This window comes from Pyrgilauda ruficollis, unplaced genomic scaffold, assembly GCF_017590135.1.
Source record: "Pyrgilauda ruficollis isolate IOZ18807 unplaced genomic scaffold, ASM1759013v1 scaffold49, whole genome shotgun sequence".
Lineage (NCBI taxonomy): Eukaryota > Metazoa > Chordata > Aves > Passeriformes > Passeridae > Pyrgilauda > Pyrgilauda ruficollis.
The window spans coordinates 1,422,415-1,446,047 of NW_024526488.1; the positions used below are offsets into that span (position 1 = coordinate 1,422,415).

A 23,633-nucleotide genomic window follows, 5' to 3' on the forward strand; every position below is an offset into this window, starting at 1 on the left:
AAGATCCCACCTTAGCTGAAAAAAGGCAGGCTACAATAATCAGAAAGGTACTGCCTTCTCTAATAGGAAGTGAAGGAAAGTTTAAAGTTGTTTAAGGAAAGGAACCTAAATTAATTGACACTACAGCCATAGATATGATAGGAGCATAAATGTTTTAAGTCATTAGGACAGTAGATCCTGTTGGAACAAGCAAGGCTGTATTATCCTTCTCCCACAAGCAGTAAAAGCCAACAATACCAAGGTGCATGTAGCCTGTTACATAAGTTCTCAGTTTCCCAATGCTCTGGGAAAACCAGATCAGTTATCCCTCAGTGCTTAGAGGCATATGAGTCTTTTTGCTGCTGTTGTTGAAAGTACATAGTACTTTAGGAGGATTGGAGCTTTTCCCCCCCAAAGCTTTGGTCTGCAAAAATAAGAACTTTCATACATATGCATCATACTTTGACAATCAGGATTTGCTTCTCTCCAGCAGTTCTTTGGTAGCATCTATACATACTTCTTTATCAACTTCAGTATTACCATGCTATTTATTTCCCAACTGCACAAGTGTTCTTTGTATTTCTTCCTGTTGCTAGAGAAAAGCTAAAAGCAGCAGTTAGAATAAGTTCATCCTTTGCAATTATCTATCTACATTAAGATACATCTTACCATAAAGAATTTATTAACACAGAAGTTATGAGACTTCCCTGACAAAATTATATACTGAACTACATTAATTTACAATCTTTCTATAGGCAGACACAACATTGTTTTAACCACACATACACACAGATGTCTTTACAGTGAATTCTAAGTACCAATAGATGGTTTGGTTTTGCTTTTGGGAGCAGGGAAGTTAAGAACAAAGGTAAGGAAAAGAAACAAACAAAAAAGTAAAACGTTTATAATTGCGAAGTGAATTTTCTTTCCATCAACCTTCTGTCCATTTCATTGTTTCCCTTTTATGTAATAGGATAAAACCTGGCAGAGTCCTGTAATTCACTCTAACCATTTTTTTTTCAGTCCATGCTTCAAAGTGGACTGTCTTGGCAAGACAATGCCCCAGAAACATACCAGTGGGATTTACACAATTCTGTCTGTGTAATAGACCAGGAAGCTTTTACAAATGTTTATTACCTCACAGAGTGCCCTTAAGAAGGGAACTCAAGTGCAGGCTATTTTCCACCAAAGCCTGTTTCAGCAACATATGGTATAATCAGTTCCAAATTAATTTTCCTATGACGAAGAAGAGAGTCAGAAAAAAGTCTGTATTAACCTTTTGCACTGGAGGAGAGCACACATAAGTAAATGGCTGGTCAGCAGGCACGACCTGAGGTTAGAGATTGTCACCACCTGAACATGCAATGTCACTGCAGGACAGGCAGCTGACACACACGGGCCACCTGCAGGCTCTTGCTCACAAAAACACCCCACAAGCCTTGACAAGGTCAGCTGGAATCCTGGGTCCAGTTTCCATGAAATGGAGGGTGTTTGGAATGAAGAAAAGGTTTGGGGAACAAAGGGCCTGCAAAATGTTACCTGCCCACATGTAAAAGAGCTGCTATGAAAAGGAAGGGAATAAACTGCTCATGTTCACACAGGCACAGCAGAAATTAAGGAGTTGATACTACATAACAGACTTTAGAAAGTCTCCTTTTCCTTAAATTTCTTTCTGATGGTAGGTTTCTTCTGACAGCTGATATAGCAAAATTAAGCCCCCCTTACCCCAGAATCCCAGGAATTAATTTATAATTCTCAGGTCAGCAGGCCAGCACCAGTAAAAAGAGGGTGAGGTGGTACAACTTCTGTAACTACACCTTTGAATAAATGCTGTTGACAAACAGGGGGAAAATGCCATCTATCCCTCAACAGCACTTAATTGGCACCTACTGCAGTGGTTTGTTGCCTAAATACCACTTACTGCACTTCAATATACGAGTATCCTTTAATAATGCAGCAGATACATCAGCTTCATATTTAAGAAGCAAGTTCCTATATAATGAGATTGCATATTACATACTATATGTATTTAATAATTGAATCACGTAAAATTAATCTGATAGCCCATTACATGCTTACCCAATATCTATATATTCTCTCTGCTTTTCTTCCAATTTTCTTCTTTTAAAGGCCATAATATTTTTAACCTCGCATTTTATGAAACAAAACAGTTACAAGAATTTCAATACACACTTCACATTGTATATACTTATATCATAAATATTGATTGCTGTGTCTTCTAAATCATACTCAAAACACCCAACTTAGATCTTATAAAAGCTCTTGCCATTTCAGCTTTAGAGGGATGTCATCAGTCTTGACAGCTGACTGATTTGGATCTCTGGCTACTGCTAGATGATTATATAAATTGTGCTAAAGATAACTTTTTCCATTATTCTAAAATCATAAAGCTGCAGGATTTCTCTCTAACATATACTTTACTAATTTTTCCACTGGTCTTAGATTCATGGTTTGAGACAGCAAAGAAATATACTGGGAGACATCCTTCCTCATGACCTTCTGATACATAAGGGAAAACTGAACACATCTACATTTATACTCGATAGTCAGTTTCCTACAGAGGACTATTACAGTCAATTTAAAACTTAAACTATTCAACAAGTTATCAGATAATATTTTAATGTAAATCTTGTTTTATTTACATCAGACAAATTCTACTGGATTTCGCTTTGGCTGATTTGGAGATATATGTCTGCAAGGTAAGACAATTTTTTACTTGTTCATATAAACCTACCAGTTCCTATAAACAATGGACATACATAGTTATTTACAGCATTTCCCTATCTGTCACACAAGAAGAATAGATACACTATGGAGACCTTAAGATATTTTGTTCATTCAACCTCAGGAAAAGAAAATCTCCATGTTAAATTCCATAGAGTTTGTAAGAACAAAGATTTTGTTTTGATACATTAACTGTGATGACAGAGTGTGTTCTCTGCTGATAAAGGTGGGCAGATTGCCAGGATTATGTGTGCAGATTAACAAATGCAGATTCAAAATGTTCTTTTGTACTAGACTGGAGCAGCTGCTGCATTTTGGGGAGTACAAACTGTATTCCTTCAGCAGTCAGTGTGGTTTTGTCCCCTTGTTGCTGTGTGTATGTACTACACAGAGCTGGTAGTGAAGCTCTCCTTATGTTTACATGACTGACCCACACCTCCTGCTAAAAGCTGCTCACTATTTTCCATAATAGGAAGAAAGCAGTGCTCTTCAACTGCCTGCTACAACCATGTAAGATTTTTAGCTTTGTGCTAGCCAGTACAAGGGATTTCTCTTCCTTACCATGATTCAAACAAACTGATGAAGAAATTCCTTCTATGTAGTCTGTAAAACAATTCACAGATACTTCTTTTCCTAATAGCTCAGTTAGTATGCTCCAAAATATACTTAACCCAGTAGAAGTAAGACCATTCCTAAACATTTATTTAAATAAACCTTTCCACATATTTAAAGATACAAAGAAAGATCACAGCAGCAAACCAACAGCCAAAAGCCAAACCACACTACATAACAGGGCTATTGAAACAGGAAGAAAATGTTCTTAAACTGTGTTTAACAAAATAGACCTTCTTTCAAGGTTAATGAAAATACTTCCTGACCCTTTTAGAAAGCATTTTATACATGCTGTCTTGCATTCTTTATGGGCTTAATTCATGACATATTTCTTTTATAATTTATTCCTCCTTTTAACTGGTTTTCTTTTTGTGCTTCAGGAGTAGATTTTGGTCTGCTCTCAGGTGGTTGTTTTGGGTTTTTAAAATTAAATCACCACCATCACCCCCTTCTCCACCTCTCCCTCCCCCCCGGTTAAAAGCACCACAAGTTGGAACAATAACTAAGAATACAATCAGAAGCTCTTTGATTCAAAACTTGAGTTTGTTCAAGGCAGAAGAATAGCTATTTTGCAAGGAAGTGAACAAGATAGACAACAGAAAATAATAATGCATTGTATTATTTTCTCATGAGAGGCATGATGCCTGACTTTGGGAGGTACTACCTTCTCTTGAGGTTAATTTAATTTCCTGTCGTTATTCCAAAAGCAGCAGTTTGATTTAGTAGATCATGTATCCTGTTTGGAAGACATATTGCAATATTCTCTCCTCATTTTAGTAAAAGATTAAATGTAGTTACCACAATTTTACATTAGACTAAGTATGATGTGCTGCTATTTCTAAATATTTTCTACTACTTTCAACTGGCAAAGGCCAGTATAAGGGCAGCTCTGTAAACATCTGTATCCATCAGGGATTTTATGGTGGCTCTGAGAAAGTACTTTGAAGGCAAGGAGCACAGTTTATTCAACAGCTCTGCACAGCTGAAATCAACCCTTCAAGAATTGTTAAAAAGAACAATCAGATTTAGTTACCTTCTAGGCAGGAATTCTTAGTAATACAAGTTTGAGATGCCAGCTACAGTGCTGGAACCCTAAGACCAAAACACTCCATAATTTTTTGTACTGAAATTAAGGATGCTGGATTAAAAAAAAAAAAACCCAAAAAACCAACAACAAAAACACACACACAAAAAAACAACAAAAATTAAAGCCAGAGAAATTGTAGAAAGCCTTAGGGTTTTTAGTGTTAGAGTTGCTGGAAAGGACCAGGAAAGCATCCCTCCTTTGTATTAGTTATAGACACAACTTTGGTGTCAGTAGCTTTGCTACCTTCCACATTACTTGCCACACTTGGTGCACAAGTTGAGCAGACAGCATTCCATGAAAACCCAAAGTATGTTGCAGAGACCTTTGTGGTTATCTAAGTCTTTCACAAATTTCTCATATTGATATACAGAAGTACAACAAACCGTACTATAACTCACACTGATAACCTGCATGTTTGTCACTCACTAAATTCTAGACAAACGTACTGCAGAAAACATCCTAAGACACTGCCCAAGACACACAAAAAAGCATTTTCTACATACAAGAAAAACATAATTAAATACAAGCAGCAAGCAAAACAAAATACCCAGGCTATGAGTCAACAAAAATTGCTTGAAAAAAAGCTAACAGGACATTAAGTTCCAAGTTAAAATGGTACGTGCAGAATGAACTCTGTGGAGAGCTGTAGGAACTCCTATGGCCCAAGCATGAACTGGCACCCTGTGTGTGAGGGAGCCTGGCACAACACTACTGCGGCAACAGGGTTAGTGCAGTGCAGACTGAAGTGGGATGGTGTATTCGACACAGTAAATCCAGCAAACATACTGCATCCCTGTTTCCAAGCAAATGAGAACCTTATGAGGAATGCATGTGAAGAGATGAGACTAGAAAATTAACAAAAAATATGGAACCTCTAAAGATTGCATTTTCCCAGCCCAAAGCCCCAGCAGACTGGTTCTACACAGCACATGACTCACTGAACTCAGGTTCTATTTCACCACTATATTTGCTTATTATTTTCATTTTCTATGAAATATACTACTATCAAAGATCTATCACAAGGCAGTTAGAATCTGGTGCTTTAACTAACAAATTATGGTATCTATGGGCTCAAGTCAAGTAACTGCAAATTCTTTTTATATGTCTTCATCTAATAACTAATTTACAATGGCATGGAATGGAAACTTGTTGCATCATGCCTAAAACCAGAAAAAAAAATCTTCAGGGCAAAAACCACATCTTACTTCTTTGTTCTGTGAAGTGCTTAGTACACGTTGTGCTGCTTTCAGAGCAGAGTTAAGGAGCTGTACAGCCTGGGAGTGCAGAGACTGCAGCATGTAGCTGCAAGTAACCAGGTGAGCTGCTGCAGCCCTTCATCAAGGAGAAACACACCGCTGATGAAAGGCACTGTCATTTCCAATGAATGCAGTCTGCCAGGGAGACCAAAAGTCTGGATTGCAGGATGAGTTAACCACTTACTGTCTGTTATCTCATCCAGAAAGAGAGCCAGGTTCTGGCTGTGGGTACATACACACCTAGCACTATCAGTCCCCACACTCCTCCTGCCTTCCACTGGAGTTTCGCTGGCTTGGATTAACTCTGCAATCAGTTCTGCATGACATGAAAGCAAAACTGGTGCAAAGGTCCCTGGACTCACCCCTGCTCCCTCCTTAGGGGATTCACTTCAGTCAGCTGTGCTCCAGTCCTGGGAAATGGGCTTGGCAAGTGGGCTACCATAGATGTGATCCTAGAGCCCAACTTCCAGGTTACATGCTCAAAAAACCCTGCATTTGTGCTCCCTGAGACACCCCCACACTGCAAACCACAAGAGCAGTAACTGGAAGAAATACAGGTGCTTGCCCCAAACATGCACTCCTGATGACTGCTAACCAGCTAATACAGGCACACCTAATTACACCTCAGTTACAGTCCAGATTCACAAACTGCTACAGAGAAATGACTGCCAGACTTGCTCACAAGATGTCTTCAAGGAAGAAGGCAATTTGCAGCTAAATGGATATACAACTTGCATGACAGCACACTACTTTTTATATTTAAACCCCATACACACAAATAATAGCTCAGAATTAAGAAAGCAGCAATTGTAATTCCTAACAGCTGTTAAGGACTTACGGCTGGGGTTTTGCAGGAACCTCTCATTTCCATTCCATCCTGGCTGAAAATTGTAGAATTTTATGAAGGATTTAGGTGTTACCTAATTAATGACAGTAATTATACATGGGTGTAAGTCTGAAGCAGCTGCTCAGCTGATTGACTTTCTTGCAACACTACTTTCTGCATTAAGAATTCAACTCTTGACAAAAGTTATGCTTTTCAATTATATTAGGCTTAGCATGGCTTTTATGCTTTCCCACACTGAAAAACATAAAAAAATATTTGTATGGCATATTTTCTTGGATATTTATATACACATTCACTAACCTTTATTCTAGTCACTAAATATCTTCAAATGCCTTGTAAGTCAATAACTAGTTTTTGTAGTCAGCTAAGAATGTTCTATCAATATACAATAATAAGCTTAGGCAAATAGATTTTTCTGGTGCAAATTTGGCAAAAGTCTGTAATATTACTGTATCTCTGCACCCCCTAACAACACTGGTTTTAAACAAGTATTCAAGATTTGACATTACTGCTCCTCAAGCTAGAAATTTAGATAGTTTTGGCCCAGGCACATTAGGGACAGAAGTCCACTGCTGGGGTAATTATGCAACTTCAGTTTCCCTGCAAAGTGAACTGAGATGCTGATTTTTTAATTCATTTCCCCACATGGCAGAAGTGCATTGCAGGGACTTGAGGGAAGGAAAGCATTTCTCAATTCCTCTCTGAATCTGTTTATTCTTCCCTGCGCTTGAAGCAAATTGAAAGAGACCATATGAATACAAGTGACCAGGCTGATTAAAAATCAGAATTCTTGTAAAATGATTTGACATGGAAAATAAATTATTCAGTTAATATAAAATTCTTGTTACAATGGAAAAATTTGTATAGATGTCTCCTCCAACTTATCCTGTAAGAACAGATATATGTTTTTAAAACAAAAAATCCAAGGTTTATAGGAGAAAAAAAAAATTTAAAAATCCAAAATGCCTTCATCTTGTGTATCTGACACTTGAAGGTTTAAGTCAGTTTGGGTTATGACGGAAATACAAAATTTAAAGAAGTACATCAGCATAGAAAAACAAAGTTAAGTTTGACTTGAATACTGATCTATGCATAAGCATTAGAAAACTATTGCATTACTATCAGAATCATGCTGAATTCTTATGCTATTTCTGATTTCTATAGCAGGTCAAAAATATCACATTTCCATATGGGAGTGCTTGCTGAAGACAGATTTTTAAAAAATACAATTGGAACTTGCCAACTGACATAAATATCTTTGCAAATTTTTTCACAATTTAGCTTCCATAAACTTTTGAAACATCAGATAATTCCTTTTGTACAAAAGTATAATTTCCAGGAGAAAAATACTCTGGTTCTTGTTTCAACACTTTCAATTCCAAGCTCTAGACTATTTCTGCACTGTTTGAAGTCTAGCAGAGCAGAACCAAGACCATATACATTTCAACTAGAAGAGAAATAATGTGCTATTTGGTTCTTTTTCTCCCTTACCAAAAATAAAAACAGGATGATCTTATCAAACACAGAGTTAACAAAAATAAATATAGAATTAAGGTTTAATATCTTGCAATACCTGGAAAATAGAAATTGAGATACCACTGAATAACCTAGCTTTTGGTTTCACCAGAAATGAAATAGGAGATGTGAACAAACCAAACATGAGAAAGAGTAAAAGAATTCATCACCTCACACAGGGGAGGCTTTAACAGAAACCTTTGCTGCCATGGGTTAATTTCATGAGTGCCTCTTTCCTACCCCATTCCACCAGGGCAACTGATTTGGATACATGCATCCACCTGTGTATGTACACACACAGAGAAACACAAACACAGCATCTGCAGCCTCTCAAATTAAACACTAATGCAGCCAAGTCAGTTGTGACTGCCAAGCAAAGAGCCATCTATCCTGACCCCAGCACAAAGCAGCACATCCATTTCCTAGACGTTTCAGACTTAAATATGCAAGGTGCTTCCAGGAAAAGTTCCACCTAAGAGAGAGAGAAGACCAAAATGCCTACTTCATTAAATAGTCACATGTGAACTAAGTCAACAACTAATCCCCACAGACGTCACTGTGCAAACATCCAGCCCAAGGAATTCCAAGTCTGTTGGCCACAGCTACACACGTTACAATACACGTGTAAAATTAAAACATTCCATACTCAAATCTCTTTACAAAGTTCCATTTTATATTGTAACTCGCCCCTTTTCACCTAGAGAAAGTACAGTACATCTGAGAAGGTAACAAGAAATATCCACTAATGGACACCAACATCTTTCCCCTTTTCCTGGAGAAGACAAGCTAGCAAAGGGAATGACAATCATACTATGTTCTATTAAATTACTCAAAAGTACATTTTACATGGGTTTAACACAATCTGGTCTACTAGAGGAACATATGTATTAATTACAAAAGAAAACTTTCTGTTCTACATAATTGAAAAAGAAAAAATATTCCATGCTCTAAAACAGAATATACATTTAAATTTGTAAGACTGACATATGGAATAATAGGAAAGAGTATTGGAAGGCATCAAGGGAAAAGACTGTCAATACTGCAACAGCCAGATTTGAAATTCTCTGCCAACTTTACTAATAGTATAATAAGGAAAAGTGTTGAGGCTTTCCAATTAAAATAGAATGCTGCTGCTAGGAACTTTCATAGGAACAAGAGTTTGACAAAGTAAAACTCTTGGGCTTGGGACATTATTATGGAGACTACAGCTTCACAGCCATTTCTTTGGTAGCAGTTGTTTTGGACAAGGCTGTGTTTCTGCCCAAGCCAGTTGTGTTTCCTGTCCTTGTCACAGCCCAGCTGCCTGTGAACTGACAACACCAACAGTGCACCCATCTGTTACTGGTGCTGGAGTGGGGACCAGTGCCTTGGGCACAGCAGGAACCTGGGGACATCAACTCTTATGACATTCACGTGTCAATAACTTCCTGCTGACCATACCTAAATAACACTGGGAAAACACATAAACAGCCCCACAAGCATGGGGGAAATAGAAAATGACTACTGCAATGCATTTTAAGCAATATGAATTACTAAATCAAACATCAGCAAGCCAAACTAGGTAATACTGACACCTTTTTTTTCAGCTGGGAACTCTGGGAAAACATGACTCTTACAACTACTCTAGACAGGGAACACATTAAAATAATCAAATGGAGTAACCAGAGGCTCATAAATGCAAGTCATTAACCTTATTTTCCTTCAGATGCAAGAACAGAATTAAGTTCTGAAAAAACATAAACAGTCAAAGTTTGTTTCTTAAACATTTGGACTTCTGTGAACATTAGGAATACTCCTAACCACCCACAAGTATTGCAAGTATGCTGCAAATTTTTTCATCACTTAGAAACATAGAATTATTTAGATTGGAAAACACCTCTAAGATCACCACAGCTATATTAATTTCCACACACCTTCATTCTAGAGGCAGCTACAGATCACTGACCACAAATACTCTGTTTACTTAAATTATTCTCTATATTAAATGTTAAATACAAAAATAAAAAGGTGAATATTTTAAATATTTCACTTTAAATTAAGTGAATTAGCATCTTATTCTATCATACTGCCATTTGCTAAACATATGTAGACAGTAATTTTTTATAACTCAGCTCCAAACAAAGCAGAAAACCCATGACTTAGAAGCTTACTAATAGAATCATTCATCACTTGAACTAATGTTTTAATTAGCAGTTATATGAAGCAAAGACATATTTTTTGTTGTGTGTTTTACATTGACTTAACGTGCAACAGGTGACTCTTCAATGTTATTAGGCTGAATTGCCTGCCATTAAAACTTTTTTTTTCAAGCTTTTAACCAAAGGTTTCTGCTCAAGAATAATGTTTTCAAACTTTTCCAACACAGAAATATTCACTTACAGTTAGTGCTGTAAAACTGAAATCAAAGTGATTATACTGTCACTGCTATATTTAAAAATGTAACATTTTAACTAAGTAGGAAGATAGGTGTATTTTAGCATTAATACAGAAGACATACATGACATGAAAAAAAAAACCTAAATCAAATCGATTATAAACTTTCCAGCAATGAATCCCATTGAACTCCTGTGAAAAATACTTCAACATAATGGTGCATTTTAAAAGACAGATCTGTAGGAATTGGGAGTACACAGATGGAGAGAAGAGATGTAACACACAGGCTTGGAACACTCACCATCTGAATTGGTTTTTTGTGAAGATCTCGTTCGGTCACCAACTTTTCTTGGTCAGTGACATAAAGGCCTTTTTGTGCCAGGGCTTGTATAACAGCATCATGACCTAGAAGTGGTTTTGCAGCATCACTCTTGAGAATAAGGCTCCCAGCACGACAGTAGAGCTCGGCAGACAGCAGCAAGTTAACAACAGGTGGTTTAATGTGCTCCTGGTCATACTGGTCTGTGTAAAATGGTTCTCGGAGCTCTTCGGGAACGTTTTCTACAAAACACAGAGAGCACAAGTCAGTATCAGAAAGGACAGCTGGAGTATTAGGGGATTTAAAAAAATTATAGTGAACTCAAAATTATGTTAAAGAAAGCTTAACCAAGGGGAGGCCAAAGTCTATACCAGCAATTATGTTATAAAATACTGGGAAAAAATTCAGACAAAGGTAATATTTGAACTATAAATAGAAACTTGAGAAAAAGTCAAAGTGTCTCACACTGCAAAGGCCACAACAGAAGACCAATCTGTGGTTTACATCATCATTACATTAAAATTTCTTGGCTTCTCCAAATACATGCCCAAACATTCTCATTTCCTTTGGCGTAATATTATATAGGTCAGACATATAAAGGTAGAACAACACCCATTTAAACACAAACCTTGGACTCTATAACAACAACAAAATGGAACTAAAACATTATGTTTCAGCACAGAAAAATTCAAGACACAACGCAGCCTTCTAGTTTCTGTATATGCAGGAGAATTTTGATTACTATACTGTTTATTTCAAAGATCATGCATCACAGAATAATGACAATGCAGCAGTTAAGCACAAATACATGGGCTTTTGACTGAAAGTAGAAGAATGGAGAAAGCATAAAAAATATTATCACTTTCTTTCTGGCAAAATACTGAATTCTTACTGGCCTTGTTGTGTTATTGACTTCCCTTAAAATTGTGGTTTTCCTCCTTTTTCAGCGAGGAGGCTTAGTACCCACAGAAAGCTACGCAAGATTTTGTCAAACCTATGCTAAGATTTTAACTCCAAAATTAGCATTCCAAGGCAATCCAACATTTTTTTCATGTACTGTACATAACACAATACAGGCAGACTATAATTGTCTACCACAAATATAACAACTATAAATTAATTAAATATGGTATTAGATCAAATTAAATTAAATCATGAGTCAAGTGGAAAATAACTTTCAGATTTTCAGGCATACACACTGCAAGATGCTTCATTTTCTTCCTGGAAGAATTTCATTCTCTATTGTTGTAAAATTAGTTAAGCCAACAACATTTATGGGATAAAGAGCATGTGACTCTTTTCCTGAGTCCAAATGCAAAAAGTCTATTTAATTGCTAGAAGAAAAAATAAGTGCGTAGGAAAGCAGTGATGCAACTCTAAGTTGCTATTCCCTTTGCCTTCAGCTGGATAAATGGCTGAACAGACAAGGTTTGAATCAGTCTGGAGTAAACAGCTCAGTAAGGGTGGAGCAGAAGAAGAGAGAGAAAAAACAGAACATGCCATCACAAGATAATGACAGATTATCTCCTTCCTCATACATATTCTATTGCAGTTCATGCGCTTCCATTATGGGCTTTGGAAGGTGCCAGCTGTCTTCTACTTGTGAGGGAAGACACGCTTTGTAGAGTGCAAAAAGTGAAAGAAATATTAACACATGCTTTAAATGCTAGAAGGATGGTAGGAAAGGGTAAGATATTGCTGCTTCTTTTGCCAATTCAGAGTATCAAGGGAAAGAGATAGAGTTTGTCATTTGCTTAAACCATGAGCCTAAATTTGGCAAGAAAACTGACAGCTCTGCTTTAGAATACAGATCAAAATATACCATCAGCACAACTACTCTGCCCTTTAAAACACAAATCTAATGCCTTTTATTATCATCTTGTAAAAAAGCCCTACTTTTTTACAAGATGATAATAAAACTGCTAACAAAAATATGTACCAGTATCAGGAGATATTTCCATCTTCTCTTCCACTTCCCAACTTCACCTACTGACTACAGGATCCAGAGTCATCCAGTCCAACACAAAGCATTTCTAATTGAGCATCGCAGAGCTGCTAGATACCTGCTTCCCCAGGTATTGCTTTTATCTATCTTAATTCTACCTGACCTTCTTTCTTTTCCCTGTTTGTCCACACACTATCTATTTAAATATTTAGGTGGTATTTCTGAAGTCCCGAATGTGTCTTCGGCATCAGGAGCTCAATTCTCTTCAGGACTTTATCCTCTACAATTCCAAATGCCTACTCTTAAAGCGTCTTTATGCTATTTCTTCAAGCTAGAGAGGATTAGAAAACTTTTTTTTTTGTACATATCTCACAATGCACAGGCAGCAGATTTTGCTTTTGAAAAAAACAAAAAACCCCACAACAAAAACCCAAACCAACCAATTAAATAAAAACCCAAACCAAAATCCACACACCCCTGTTTTGAAGCAGATGAGAATTTCAATGGGAATGGGGGGAAGCAGGGAGGAACAGATAAAGCCAAATGTAATTTTTTAGAAGACTTGAAAAAGCCCCATTCCTATATGAAAAAAAAACCAAACCCTCTTGAGGCAGGAGTACTTAGCTACACTCAAACAGAAGTCATACTCTGTGGTTCAGATTCACTGAAGACAAAGACAGATTTCAAGTCTGAAAATCTGAGCCAGAAGAGAAATCTCAAGACAGTAAATAACAAACCCAATGCCTGTTAATTCTCATCTTCTGTACCCCTGAAGCACATCCTAAAGTGACAAGATGCAATAAATACATTTATCATGAAAGAATGACATCCGCTGCTGGGATTTAGTAATTAAAAACTCAATACAGTTAAAAAAAAATCAACATGATGACTAGCAAAGGCAAATAGAATTATTTATAAAGCTTAGTTCTGCTTCTGAAAATACAGAAAAAGACAAAATGACATGTATGCCATTTCTTTTACTTCATTGGCGTACACAAAAACAAATGTGGAAAAGAAACTCATTGGTCTTCATAAAAATAAAATCAGAAAAATAAATTTATTAGAAAAATAAAATAAGGAAATGAAGGGCTAGGAAGAGAAGCTGTGGCTACAGGCATATTCTGACTGTATAAAAAATGTGAAAGAATACAAACAAGAAATCTCTAGTGCAACAAGATCAGCATTCTTTACAAAAATTCCTGTCAGACTTCCCTCTGCACAGGAAGAAACATGGCACTTTCCCCCACTTCATAACATATATTAAACTGATTGATATTAGAATAGCTCGATAGAAGATTCAAGCTGTGTTCTCATGTTAGAGTTTAAAAAGGAAACAAAAACCCCCACAGCAGGTAGGTAACAGACAGAGAAAACTATCTCAGAGTAGAAGTCCTTCCAAAATTGGCATGTGCTGCCTCTGGAGTCCTGTGGCAGGGAATTTCAAGGCTCCATCCAGTTCTCAGTAGATTACCAGAACAAACAGCAGGGTCAAAAGCCTTTATTAACAATTCTGTCAGGACTAGAGATTGTTAAACAGGCTCTGCTAGGCAGAGAAGAATCTTCACACTAATCTTCATTGTGTGCATTTTACCAGCCTGTGCCCAGCTGACAAAGAGGAATCTTTCAAGATTAAACTCTGAGGCAAATGACCCGTTTTAAAAGAAATACCTTGTTGCAAATATTGCCATAAAGTACCATCTGACCTTGAAATCCCTGGTAATTATGTCAGGGGGTGTATGGGGACGCGGAGTGCAGCGAGCTGAACACATGCAATGCAGGTGACACCAGGAGACTGGGACAGAGCTGGAGACAAGGGGCGGGATCTGCCTGCACTCTGCCAGCACCAACAGGCCTTGCAAACATGGACCTGGATAAAAGGCAGTGCTCACAGGCTGATGCAAGGGAAAAGTTTCTCAAGAGAGACCACCAGCACATAGGTGCAGGTTGCCTGGGGACCCGGCTGTGAAACTGCCATCCACAGGGACTTTCAGAACAAGGCACTGAGAAACCTCTCCTAACACTGAGGCTGCCCCTTCCTGGAGAAGGAAGCTGAACTAGACGACCACCCTATTTTTTGCTAGAATTGTGAGCAGGACCACAGCTTTGGAAATAATTTGGACATTTTGAAATTTGTAAATATTGTACTATGAAGAGAATAAATGAAGCTAATGGGCAAGTTCAAGACACAAAGAAAAGAACAAAAAAGAAAGATTAGCCCAAAACTGTAACTCAAATTTAACCACCAAGCTAACTTCAAAAAAGTAATCAACGTATCTTCAGGTAATTTTTCATAAATGATCAAGGAATTAAAAGTCCTGCAGATGCTCTTTCTAGAGAAGAAAGAAAAAATTTAAAAATTTAAGAGCTTATTCAAAGCTTTAAAACAAACACAGAATAATTATTGTTCCCTGTTGTGGTTTAACCCCAGCCCCAACTAAGTTGCTCAGCTGCTTGCTCTTTCCCCCACTCTCCCTGCTGGGATGGGAGGATAGGGAGGAGAGTTGGAAAAAGGTAGATCCTGCAGGCTGAGATAAAAACAGTTTAATAATTGAAATAAAGTAAAACATTTAACAGTAACAACAATGAGAGGGAAAAAGAGAGACAGCCCGTTCCCAAGCAATGATCAGCCTCTCCCAGCCAGCTCCCCCAGCCGGTGCTGGGCACAGCAGCCACGGTTTGCAGGGGCCCTGTGGCAGCTCAGCTCAGCTCAGCTCAGCTGCCCTGGCCACGCTCCCCCACAGCTCCTCCTGCACCTCCTCGCTGGCACGAGGCACGGAGAAGTCCTTGACTTAGAGAAAGCACCACTGAGCAGCCACTGAAACACCAGAGTGTTATCAACAGTGCACCCACACTGAATCCAAAACACAGCACTGCACCAGCTACCAGGAACAAAATTCACTCTATTCCAGACAAAACCAGAACACTCCTCACCATGAGACAGAAATGCAACTTAATTTTCCATTTCAACAGGCCATTTTAAAGGGAAGGAATGGTCTAAAATTAATTCATGCATAACACTACTGAATTTACCTTTAAAAGTTGCTTTATAAGAAATCTTCTCTGCTCAGATAGGTATGAATTACTCTCCTTGGAAGATAGTATGAATTTGTTATTTGGAAAAAACTGTTTGTATTAATGGGAAAAGTCTACATTTTCTTTAAAAACAAACTGGGTTTTTTTTTTGGTAAAATTTCCATGCTTTCACAGAGATGAATACAATTCTTTACACAACTATTGAGTTTTTCAAGTTTATATCAGTCAACAATTTTTGATTTATGAATGCTTGCCTTAAGAATATCCAAAAGCTTAGAAGTCTTTGTCAACAAGGTCTCCATGTTGTTTGTTTGTTTTGGTTTATTTAATTCCTGAGGACAACAAAACAAGTTAAAATATTTTGCCATGGGCTTTCTAATTAAATGATGCCATCACTTTTGGGAGCCACAAGGCAACATTAAGCCTCAATCTAGAAAACTTCCTCTCTACAGGTTACTGACGTCAATGCACAAAGACATTAAGAAGAAAAAAATATTTGTAGAAGACAGAGATATAATACAGAATTATTTAATGAAAATTCTAATACCTTTAACCACCTCCTAGTGCAAATCAGCAGATGAATGTAGGCCAAATCTTAATGGACTTGATGGTTTTGTGCAGGTCAGCAAGGTATGTTTTTGCCAGGAGTTGACTGTGTCAAGTTACCTCATTCAGACTCCCACTTGCCAAAGAGGATTCTGGTGCCATATTTACAATCTGGGCACAAGAAAGCAGAGCTTGCACAGAAGTCAAGAGTCCAAGAATTGAAAACAGGTCAGAGAAGACAGTATTATATTATTTAACTTCTGGTGATTTTTTTTAGTGGACTCAATAGAAGAGGGAGACATTTCAATTTACTATTTTATTTTGGAGACACCATCAAGAAACAAGACTTTTAATCAGGAAGTGGAAAACAAAATAAGATAGTAGTGATTACAAATTTTTTTTTTTTTGGTTTGTTGAATCAGTCTGCCACTTCCATTGTTCTTGGCTAGCAGGCTGTAGGTGTACTTCTGTCTAGAGCCAAGTATCTGAAAAGCCAACACTCAATTCATGGCACACTCAACCTCAGTATAACCATTCTTAGCTTTGTCCACCTTGCTAAGATGAACTCAAGAGATTCTTGAATTTAGCATCATAGAAGTACTATGAATAAACAGATCTTACCCTCCTGCCTCTAGATGCTACATAAATAGACCATTATCCACTGCTTCAACAGCTGTTCTGCACTTTAAAGGGATTCCTCATTCAAAAAAAGGAAACAAACAAAAAACAAACAAACAAAAAACCTCAAACTAAAACAATTTAAAGAAACAAAACCCAAACAAAACCCTCAAAAACCCCTCAAAACCCAAAACCAAACCAACCCCAAAACATTTAAGAAAAAAACATGCACAGGCTCTACTTTCATAGCTTAACCAGACTGCAGTTTTTCTTTGAACACTGCAAATCACATCAGAAATGCTCTATTAATTGTCACACTAAGTGGCTCTCCCATCCAATATTCTGCCTTCAGTAGCACAACATGAAGTGCTCCTCACAAAACCTACAGAATGTGTCTGGTACTGGCATTTCTTATTAAAATGGGAAGATTGGCATCTAATTTACTAAAACCTGTGTATTGATTCAAGTTTTAATACACAAAATAATTGCTTAGAATTAACCCTGCCAATAAGGGGATCAATTTTCATTAGCATAAATGCCTTCAGAACTTATTTTTGGGAGAGGCAAGTCATAAGAAATGTAAAGACAATAGTATAATTATAATCCTATCTCAGCACCTTGATAACTATTATAGACAAGTTATGATTTAAATATCCTATGGATCATGGGAAAAGCTGTTTCAGAAAATTAGAGAGAAACACTTCTTGAACTTACTACTAGACTTTATTAAGCCAAAGAAAACTTTTTGCCAGCCATAAGTAGATAGATGTGAATGGACACATCTTCTTTGGTGTCTGGCTTACAGGTTGTCTTAGTGTAAAACTGCTTTTAACTGAATAAAAGAAAACATGTAGGAAACAGCTAGAACTATACATTTGGCAAATAGACTTCAAACATTACATTTCAATTCTGTAGCAGAAATGTTTATTATTACCACCTGATGCAGTAATAATGTATTGTCCAATTGCACAAATAAAAAGGAAGGGGGAGGAGGAAGATCTCACTCTACTTTTCTTATGAAGTCTTGAGAATTTTTCACTTCTATCCTCATTTTCCAGAATGATCAGCAAAAATGATCATTCAGAGCTCTTGGTTTAGCAGAGCAAGTATTAAAAGCTACTAATTTCAGGAGTGGAATTGTATCCAGTTGTACTAGCTGCAGAATGGAAATCAATAACATCTTATTGAAAAAGTGACACATTCCTGATCAACAGCATAAAAATACTCTTCAAGTTTGAAGGAGAGTCACCTCTGAACACGGAGTCACTCAAGTAACACAACAGATGACCCTAAATTATAGGGTGAAGGGGAAAATTTTAAACCATATCTTCAGTAGTAACTGCAATGGTGGTCAAAAAATATAAAGAGAACCCAGGTATAGGGAGAAGAAATATATTTCATCTCATCACCTGAAATCAGTGAGTGTTTGGCTACAGTCTCTGTCAGATCTGTTACATTCTGCAGACAAGCACTTAGAATTCTTAGGGCAAACAGGCTCAAAGGCACAGTCATTGAAAGAACAGATTCCACACCCCAAAGGAGGTCCATTGTCAACTGCCAATCCTGTAACTGTCCCCCTACTGATCACCTTCCTTTACATTTGTACATGCACAGTCTACAACTTCAGAGGACTCTGCCAAACCTAACAGATCCAAAAGTTCATACAATTTTATGTATTTACTTCAAAAAAAGTGATCTACCATTAAACTACATTACAAATGTGCTCTACAGAAAGGAGTGATACAACCACCTTCCAAGTAAAACATCTCAGTAGATGATCTGTCTAATCCACTGATTTTTTTAGGACTGACTTAAGTATCAATTTGTCAGCAACTATTTTAGAGAGGTAATGAAATCTATATAAAAAAATTCTCACTAGAATCTCAAACATTTGTTTTTGAACACCAAACCCTTCTATACAAGGTTTTGCTACTGCCAGACTGAATACAAGCGAAGAAATTACTTCTGCTAGAAAAAGATTAAAATGTGTTCTGGCCTGCAACATCCAACACAACAGATGAGAGTATTTAGCTGCAACTTGTTTCTGTCAGATACACAGCGTTCATTTCCTCCCTTCATGGTTCCACTGGCAACATGGGCAAAGAGCAGTAAGTAGCCACATACGAATTCTGAAAACATTAATCATTGGGAGAAAGCTATTTTTAAGTTTCTTGGGTAATGTTTACTTGCAAATGATGCAATTGTAATATATTGCTTCAAAGACCTATAAAGAATACATTTAATGTTAAATTTAAGGTTAAAAGGTATACAGACTATCTTATTTTGACTTTGGAAAACACAAAAATATTTAGGACAATTGCTCAGACTTTCATTTTGCTTTATGTTGCATGGATAGTAAAGTAGCAACAGATTTAACTCTATTTAAAAACTGTTCCCACATTTTTCTGAAAATCAGACACAGATATACTCTTAACTTCGTAACTAAAAATTGGATGAAAAGCTGTTTGAAAAACCATTTTCCAAGAGTACTATGTCCCCTACCAAATGGGAAGAACATGTACTTCCAGGTTCAACAACTCACATCTTTCTTCACACTAGACAAGGTTGTAGAGAAGTGATTCCAAGCTACAAAAGGACTGAAAGCACTTTGGAGGACAAAATTATAATTCAAGATGATTTTGATAAGTGGAAGGAGTGGTTTGAAAATAGGATGCAGTTATGTAAGAATAGCTGCAAAGCAGGAACCTACAACAGTACAATTATAAGATGGGAACAACTGAGTAGGCAGCAGCTCTGCAGAGAAAGATAGAGAGCTACAGTGAATCACAGACTGCATGAGTCAACAATTCTAGGCTGATGGAGAAATGGCAAACATCATATTTCAGTGAACAAATCAGAGTATTATAGGTTGGAAATATGAAATACTTTTTCAAATTTACCTTGTATTGGTAATGGTTTAGCTGGACCAATAGATCTAGATTTAAGTACAGAGCTCATGTAAATCAACCACAGGAAAAAATTCTATGAAAAACCAACCAACCAAAAAAAGAAAACAAACCTCAACCCCTAATATACACAGAGAGCAAAAAAGTTTGACCTGTAAAAAAGAAAAATAAGTCTGTTTTGTCTAAACAACATAACAGACATTGCTTTTATTATATGAAAGGTGTTCTAAAAACGTAAGGTGCCCACCATTCTCAAAAGCGCCAGGAAGAGGGTAAGTAATGGCTTAACAACATAGCAAAAGACATCAAGATTCTGTTCAAACATCTAAAAATAAATAAGCTCCAAACTGACTAGAAAACATACTGTTGAAAGTCTATAATTAGAGATTTTCAAAAAACAGGCTAAACAAACATCTGTCAGGAATGATGTATATTTAGATCAGCCTGTCCAGCATGGATGGATAACAAATTTTTCAGGCACATTTTCTATTACTATAGCAGACTGAGAAGGCAAAACCTTTACATTCCAAAACAGTGAAACCCACTTCTGTTGCTTTAGGGAAAAAAAAAAAAAAAACAAAAAGTCCCATCATACTTTTTAAGTTGAAGGTTATAGTTTCCATACAGTTCATCCAGTTCTTTGGGAAGAAATTTTTCTATACTGAAATGGTTAACTGTCAGCATTGGGAGACAAGGCTGAAATTAAGTATTTGCAGATTTAATTTCTCAGGTCCAACATTCTCCCTTTTATATTTCACATTTGTTAATTTTCCCCCTTTCAGTTATTGCAAGTTGTGTCACTTAAACAATTTGCTTATTACAAAACATTTAATCTGACATGTCCCAACACCTATATATTGTCTTGCAGCAAAACACCAAGGCACAAAATCCTACACACCCTCAACACTTAAATAGGAATTCCTTCTTCAATTAGTATTCCTTAAACAATTCCTCATATAAGATGCCTTCAACATGACTGTAAATACATTCTTGCTCTCCTATGACACCTCACTAATAGGACAACTTCTTTTGACCTGCCTGTGTTGTGGGTCAAACTCTACACTTGCAGTTTTACCAAGGACAATAGCAATAGAAAATTTGTCTCTCAGTTTTTGGACCCAGGTATCAATGAAACACCAGAAGTCATTACTAATGTTAATGAACAGTACCTATTTCCAAGTCTTTTTGCAAGAGCAAATCCACAACATGTAGTCAAGCTGTATCCACAGCTCTGATTGTATTGAAATATGGTTTTAAGACTGTGAAAGCCATCCACTGAAAGATGTATTCTTTTGATACATAAAGATTTTGATTTCTTTAATGGATACATGATTGTAACAATCTATGCTTTTCCTTTATGAAAGTGACCTGCATTACTTTGTTTCATAGACGGTAGGGAAAAACCCTTCACCTTCCCAAGCAGGCTTAGGGAACTTCAATACTTCGAGCATAAATATAGAAATAAAATGTGGCACCCATAAACACACTAATCATCCTTTGTATTTCCTCTGTACAAATGTATATAGCAATAGTTAGAAGACACGACTGAGGCTGTGATTTATTCCCAAGAACTAAAATAATTTAACAAACCCGAACTTCCTTCCTTCTTGGAAAAGGTGAAGGTCAGTTCTTCTGTTTCACTCCAAGCATAAAGGAAGCATTTGTACTGCAGACATGCAAGTCTTGTATACTGTCCCTCCCTACTTCAGCCAAACTTTTCTTTGACGTTTCTAGTTCCATTAACCTAGTGGAAGAACTGGGACCAGAAACACTACAAACGTGTGTGCTTACCTCTCTTCCTACTGCCACATTACTGCAGTGATTAGAGAGCAGATGGAGCAATTATTCCCTCTAATCATGTTTCATTTGAGCATCTCAGAACAACCCCAGTCATGAAAGGAAAGAGAAAAGGAATTTGTTTTGGATCACACTTGCTATAAAAAGTACCAGAAAAGTTCCCTGCAAGTGGCTTTACACATCCAATAGAAACTCAACCAGTATAAACCAAGATATTTCAACCATAGGTTGAGAATCTGTCAAACTCCAGCAAAAAAAAGTTTTCAGGTTAGAAGGCTGGGTTATATAATTGCACAAGCATTGTACACTCAGAATCCTATGAGTAGACCCTATAGAAACAAGGTACCTAAAAATATAATGATCTCTGAAGATGTTCAATTAGGTACTTCCAAGAATTTCTCTTCTATTTTACCTCTCATACCTGCATAGCTAATAAAGCCATATATCAAAATATTACTTTTCCAGATTTCACAAAGAAAAGTAAGTACAGTTTATCGACAAATCTTTATACGGAAACAATATTTTGATCTTTTCTTTCTTTTTGAAGTGATGCACTCACTAAAATTTCACCAGATTCAAGCACTTTAAAAGTGCCTTTTTGGAAGCATTGCATCAAATACTATAAGTTCGCAGAAGCATGTCCCACAAAGACATGCTAAATACAAGCTAACCCTGGCTAAATACATAACAGCACCCTTGCCCTAAATGTAAACGGTGCAACACTCCATAAGGAGGAACCTTTTCCAGTTATTTTACAAAAAACAGGCGCAAAAGTAATGATGGTTGATATCTACCTCACCTTTCAAAAAACCCCTTATTTTTAATCAACAGAAAATTAAATTATTACAATACTACAGCTATACTAAAGCCAAAAACCACAAACAACAAGCAAACAACCACACCTCCCCCCAAAAAGCTAAAAAATCAATTAAATAAAAAACTAAAAAAAAAAAAAATACAAAACAAACAAACAAAACCCAAACAAAAACCCTCCAGCTTGGTAAATTTTCAAAATGCTTCCCTCAGAAGACCTCTGCAAGCCTGGTATTCCTCAAGGCCCAATAATATTTCAGGCACAGAATAATAGGTCTGGTATTCCTCAAGGTCCAAGGTTTTCAACGACAGAGCACTGATGCCTTTTGGAGGCACTACAAATCGATTCCCTTTACACTTACAGACGAGGAGAGCCTTCTGTATGCAGGCCAAAACCTGGCACTAAATGCTCTTTTCGCTGAAACCCTTCTTAATGCTTAGCCATTCAAATGGCTACAGGCTACTGTCACACATGTCAGAACTAAGAGCACGCACCCATTTCCATTGCTAGCCCCCAATTCTGCTCCTAAGCAACACCAGGGAAAATTTCAAGATGACAGACAAACGTGGATTGCTGGGATTTTTTTCGCATTGTAGAAGTGTAACCAGAGTAAAAAAATAAAATAACATTTACAGAGATCGATTCACTCAAACAAAATAATATGAGCGCCAATACACAAAATTTACTTGCTGATGGAAACAGTGGGACTACTCCAAAAAGACTAAGTGTAATTAAGGAAAAACAAAAGAAAAACAAAAAACCTCACAAGAGGTCAGAGATCTTAAGGATAAGGGAACAGACCAAAAGCATTTCCCACACATCTCCCCCCTTCTCAGCTCCTCAGGGAATGGCTCGCACGTCCTCAGTAGCGAAGCAACCAAGCAGGAACCAGCATCAAAGAAAGGGAAGAAGGAGACGCCACCTACCTGTCCCAAAGGCTTTGGCCACCAGCCAGGCCAGATTACAGGCGATTTTCGCTCGGGAGAAATCATAATGGTCAAAGGGTTTGATGGCAGGAACAATGAAAGTCTTCCTCATCTCCTTGGCGTCTGCGGCATCCCCCATCTTCTCACAGGACCCCCGGCAATTGGGAACTTACATGGTTGTTTCTCCGTCCTCCTCCCACGGGCGGGAGAGCCGGCTGTAAATACGCCGACAGCAGCTGAGAGCAGCGCCGGACCCAGCTGTCCGTAAAGGGCTAACACCGCCTCCCGCCTTTCTCTGCACAGGAATGTAGCCGA

General features: G+C 37.3%; 1 protein-coding gene across 4 annotated transcripts in view; it reads right to left on the reverse strand.

Annotated features, from left to right (window-relative positions):
* Positions 1–23,457, reverse strand: part of CAMSAP2 (calmodulin regulated spectrin associated protein family member 2) — an 81,265-nt gene extending 57,808 nt beyond the window's left edge. For all 4 annotated transcript variants that reach the window (XM_041479588.1, XM_041479587.1, XM_041479586.1 and 1 more), the window contains exons 1-2: positions 23,319–23,457; positions 10,716–10,975 (exon numbers count right to left, since the gene is read on the reverse strand). In XM_041479588.1, coding sequence (XP_041335522.1) covers positions 10,716–10,975; positions 23,319–23,457 — 399 coding nt within the window. The remainder of the gene's footprint in view (positions 1–10,715; positions 10,976–23,318) is intronic.
* Positions 23,458–23,633: the final 176 nt, after the last annotated feature.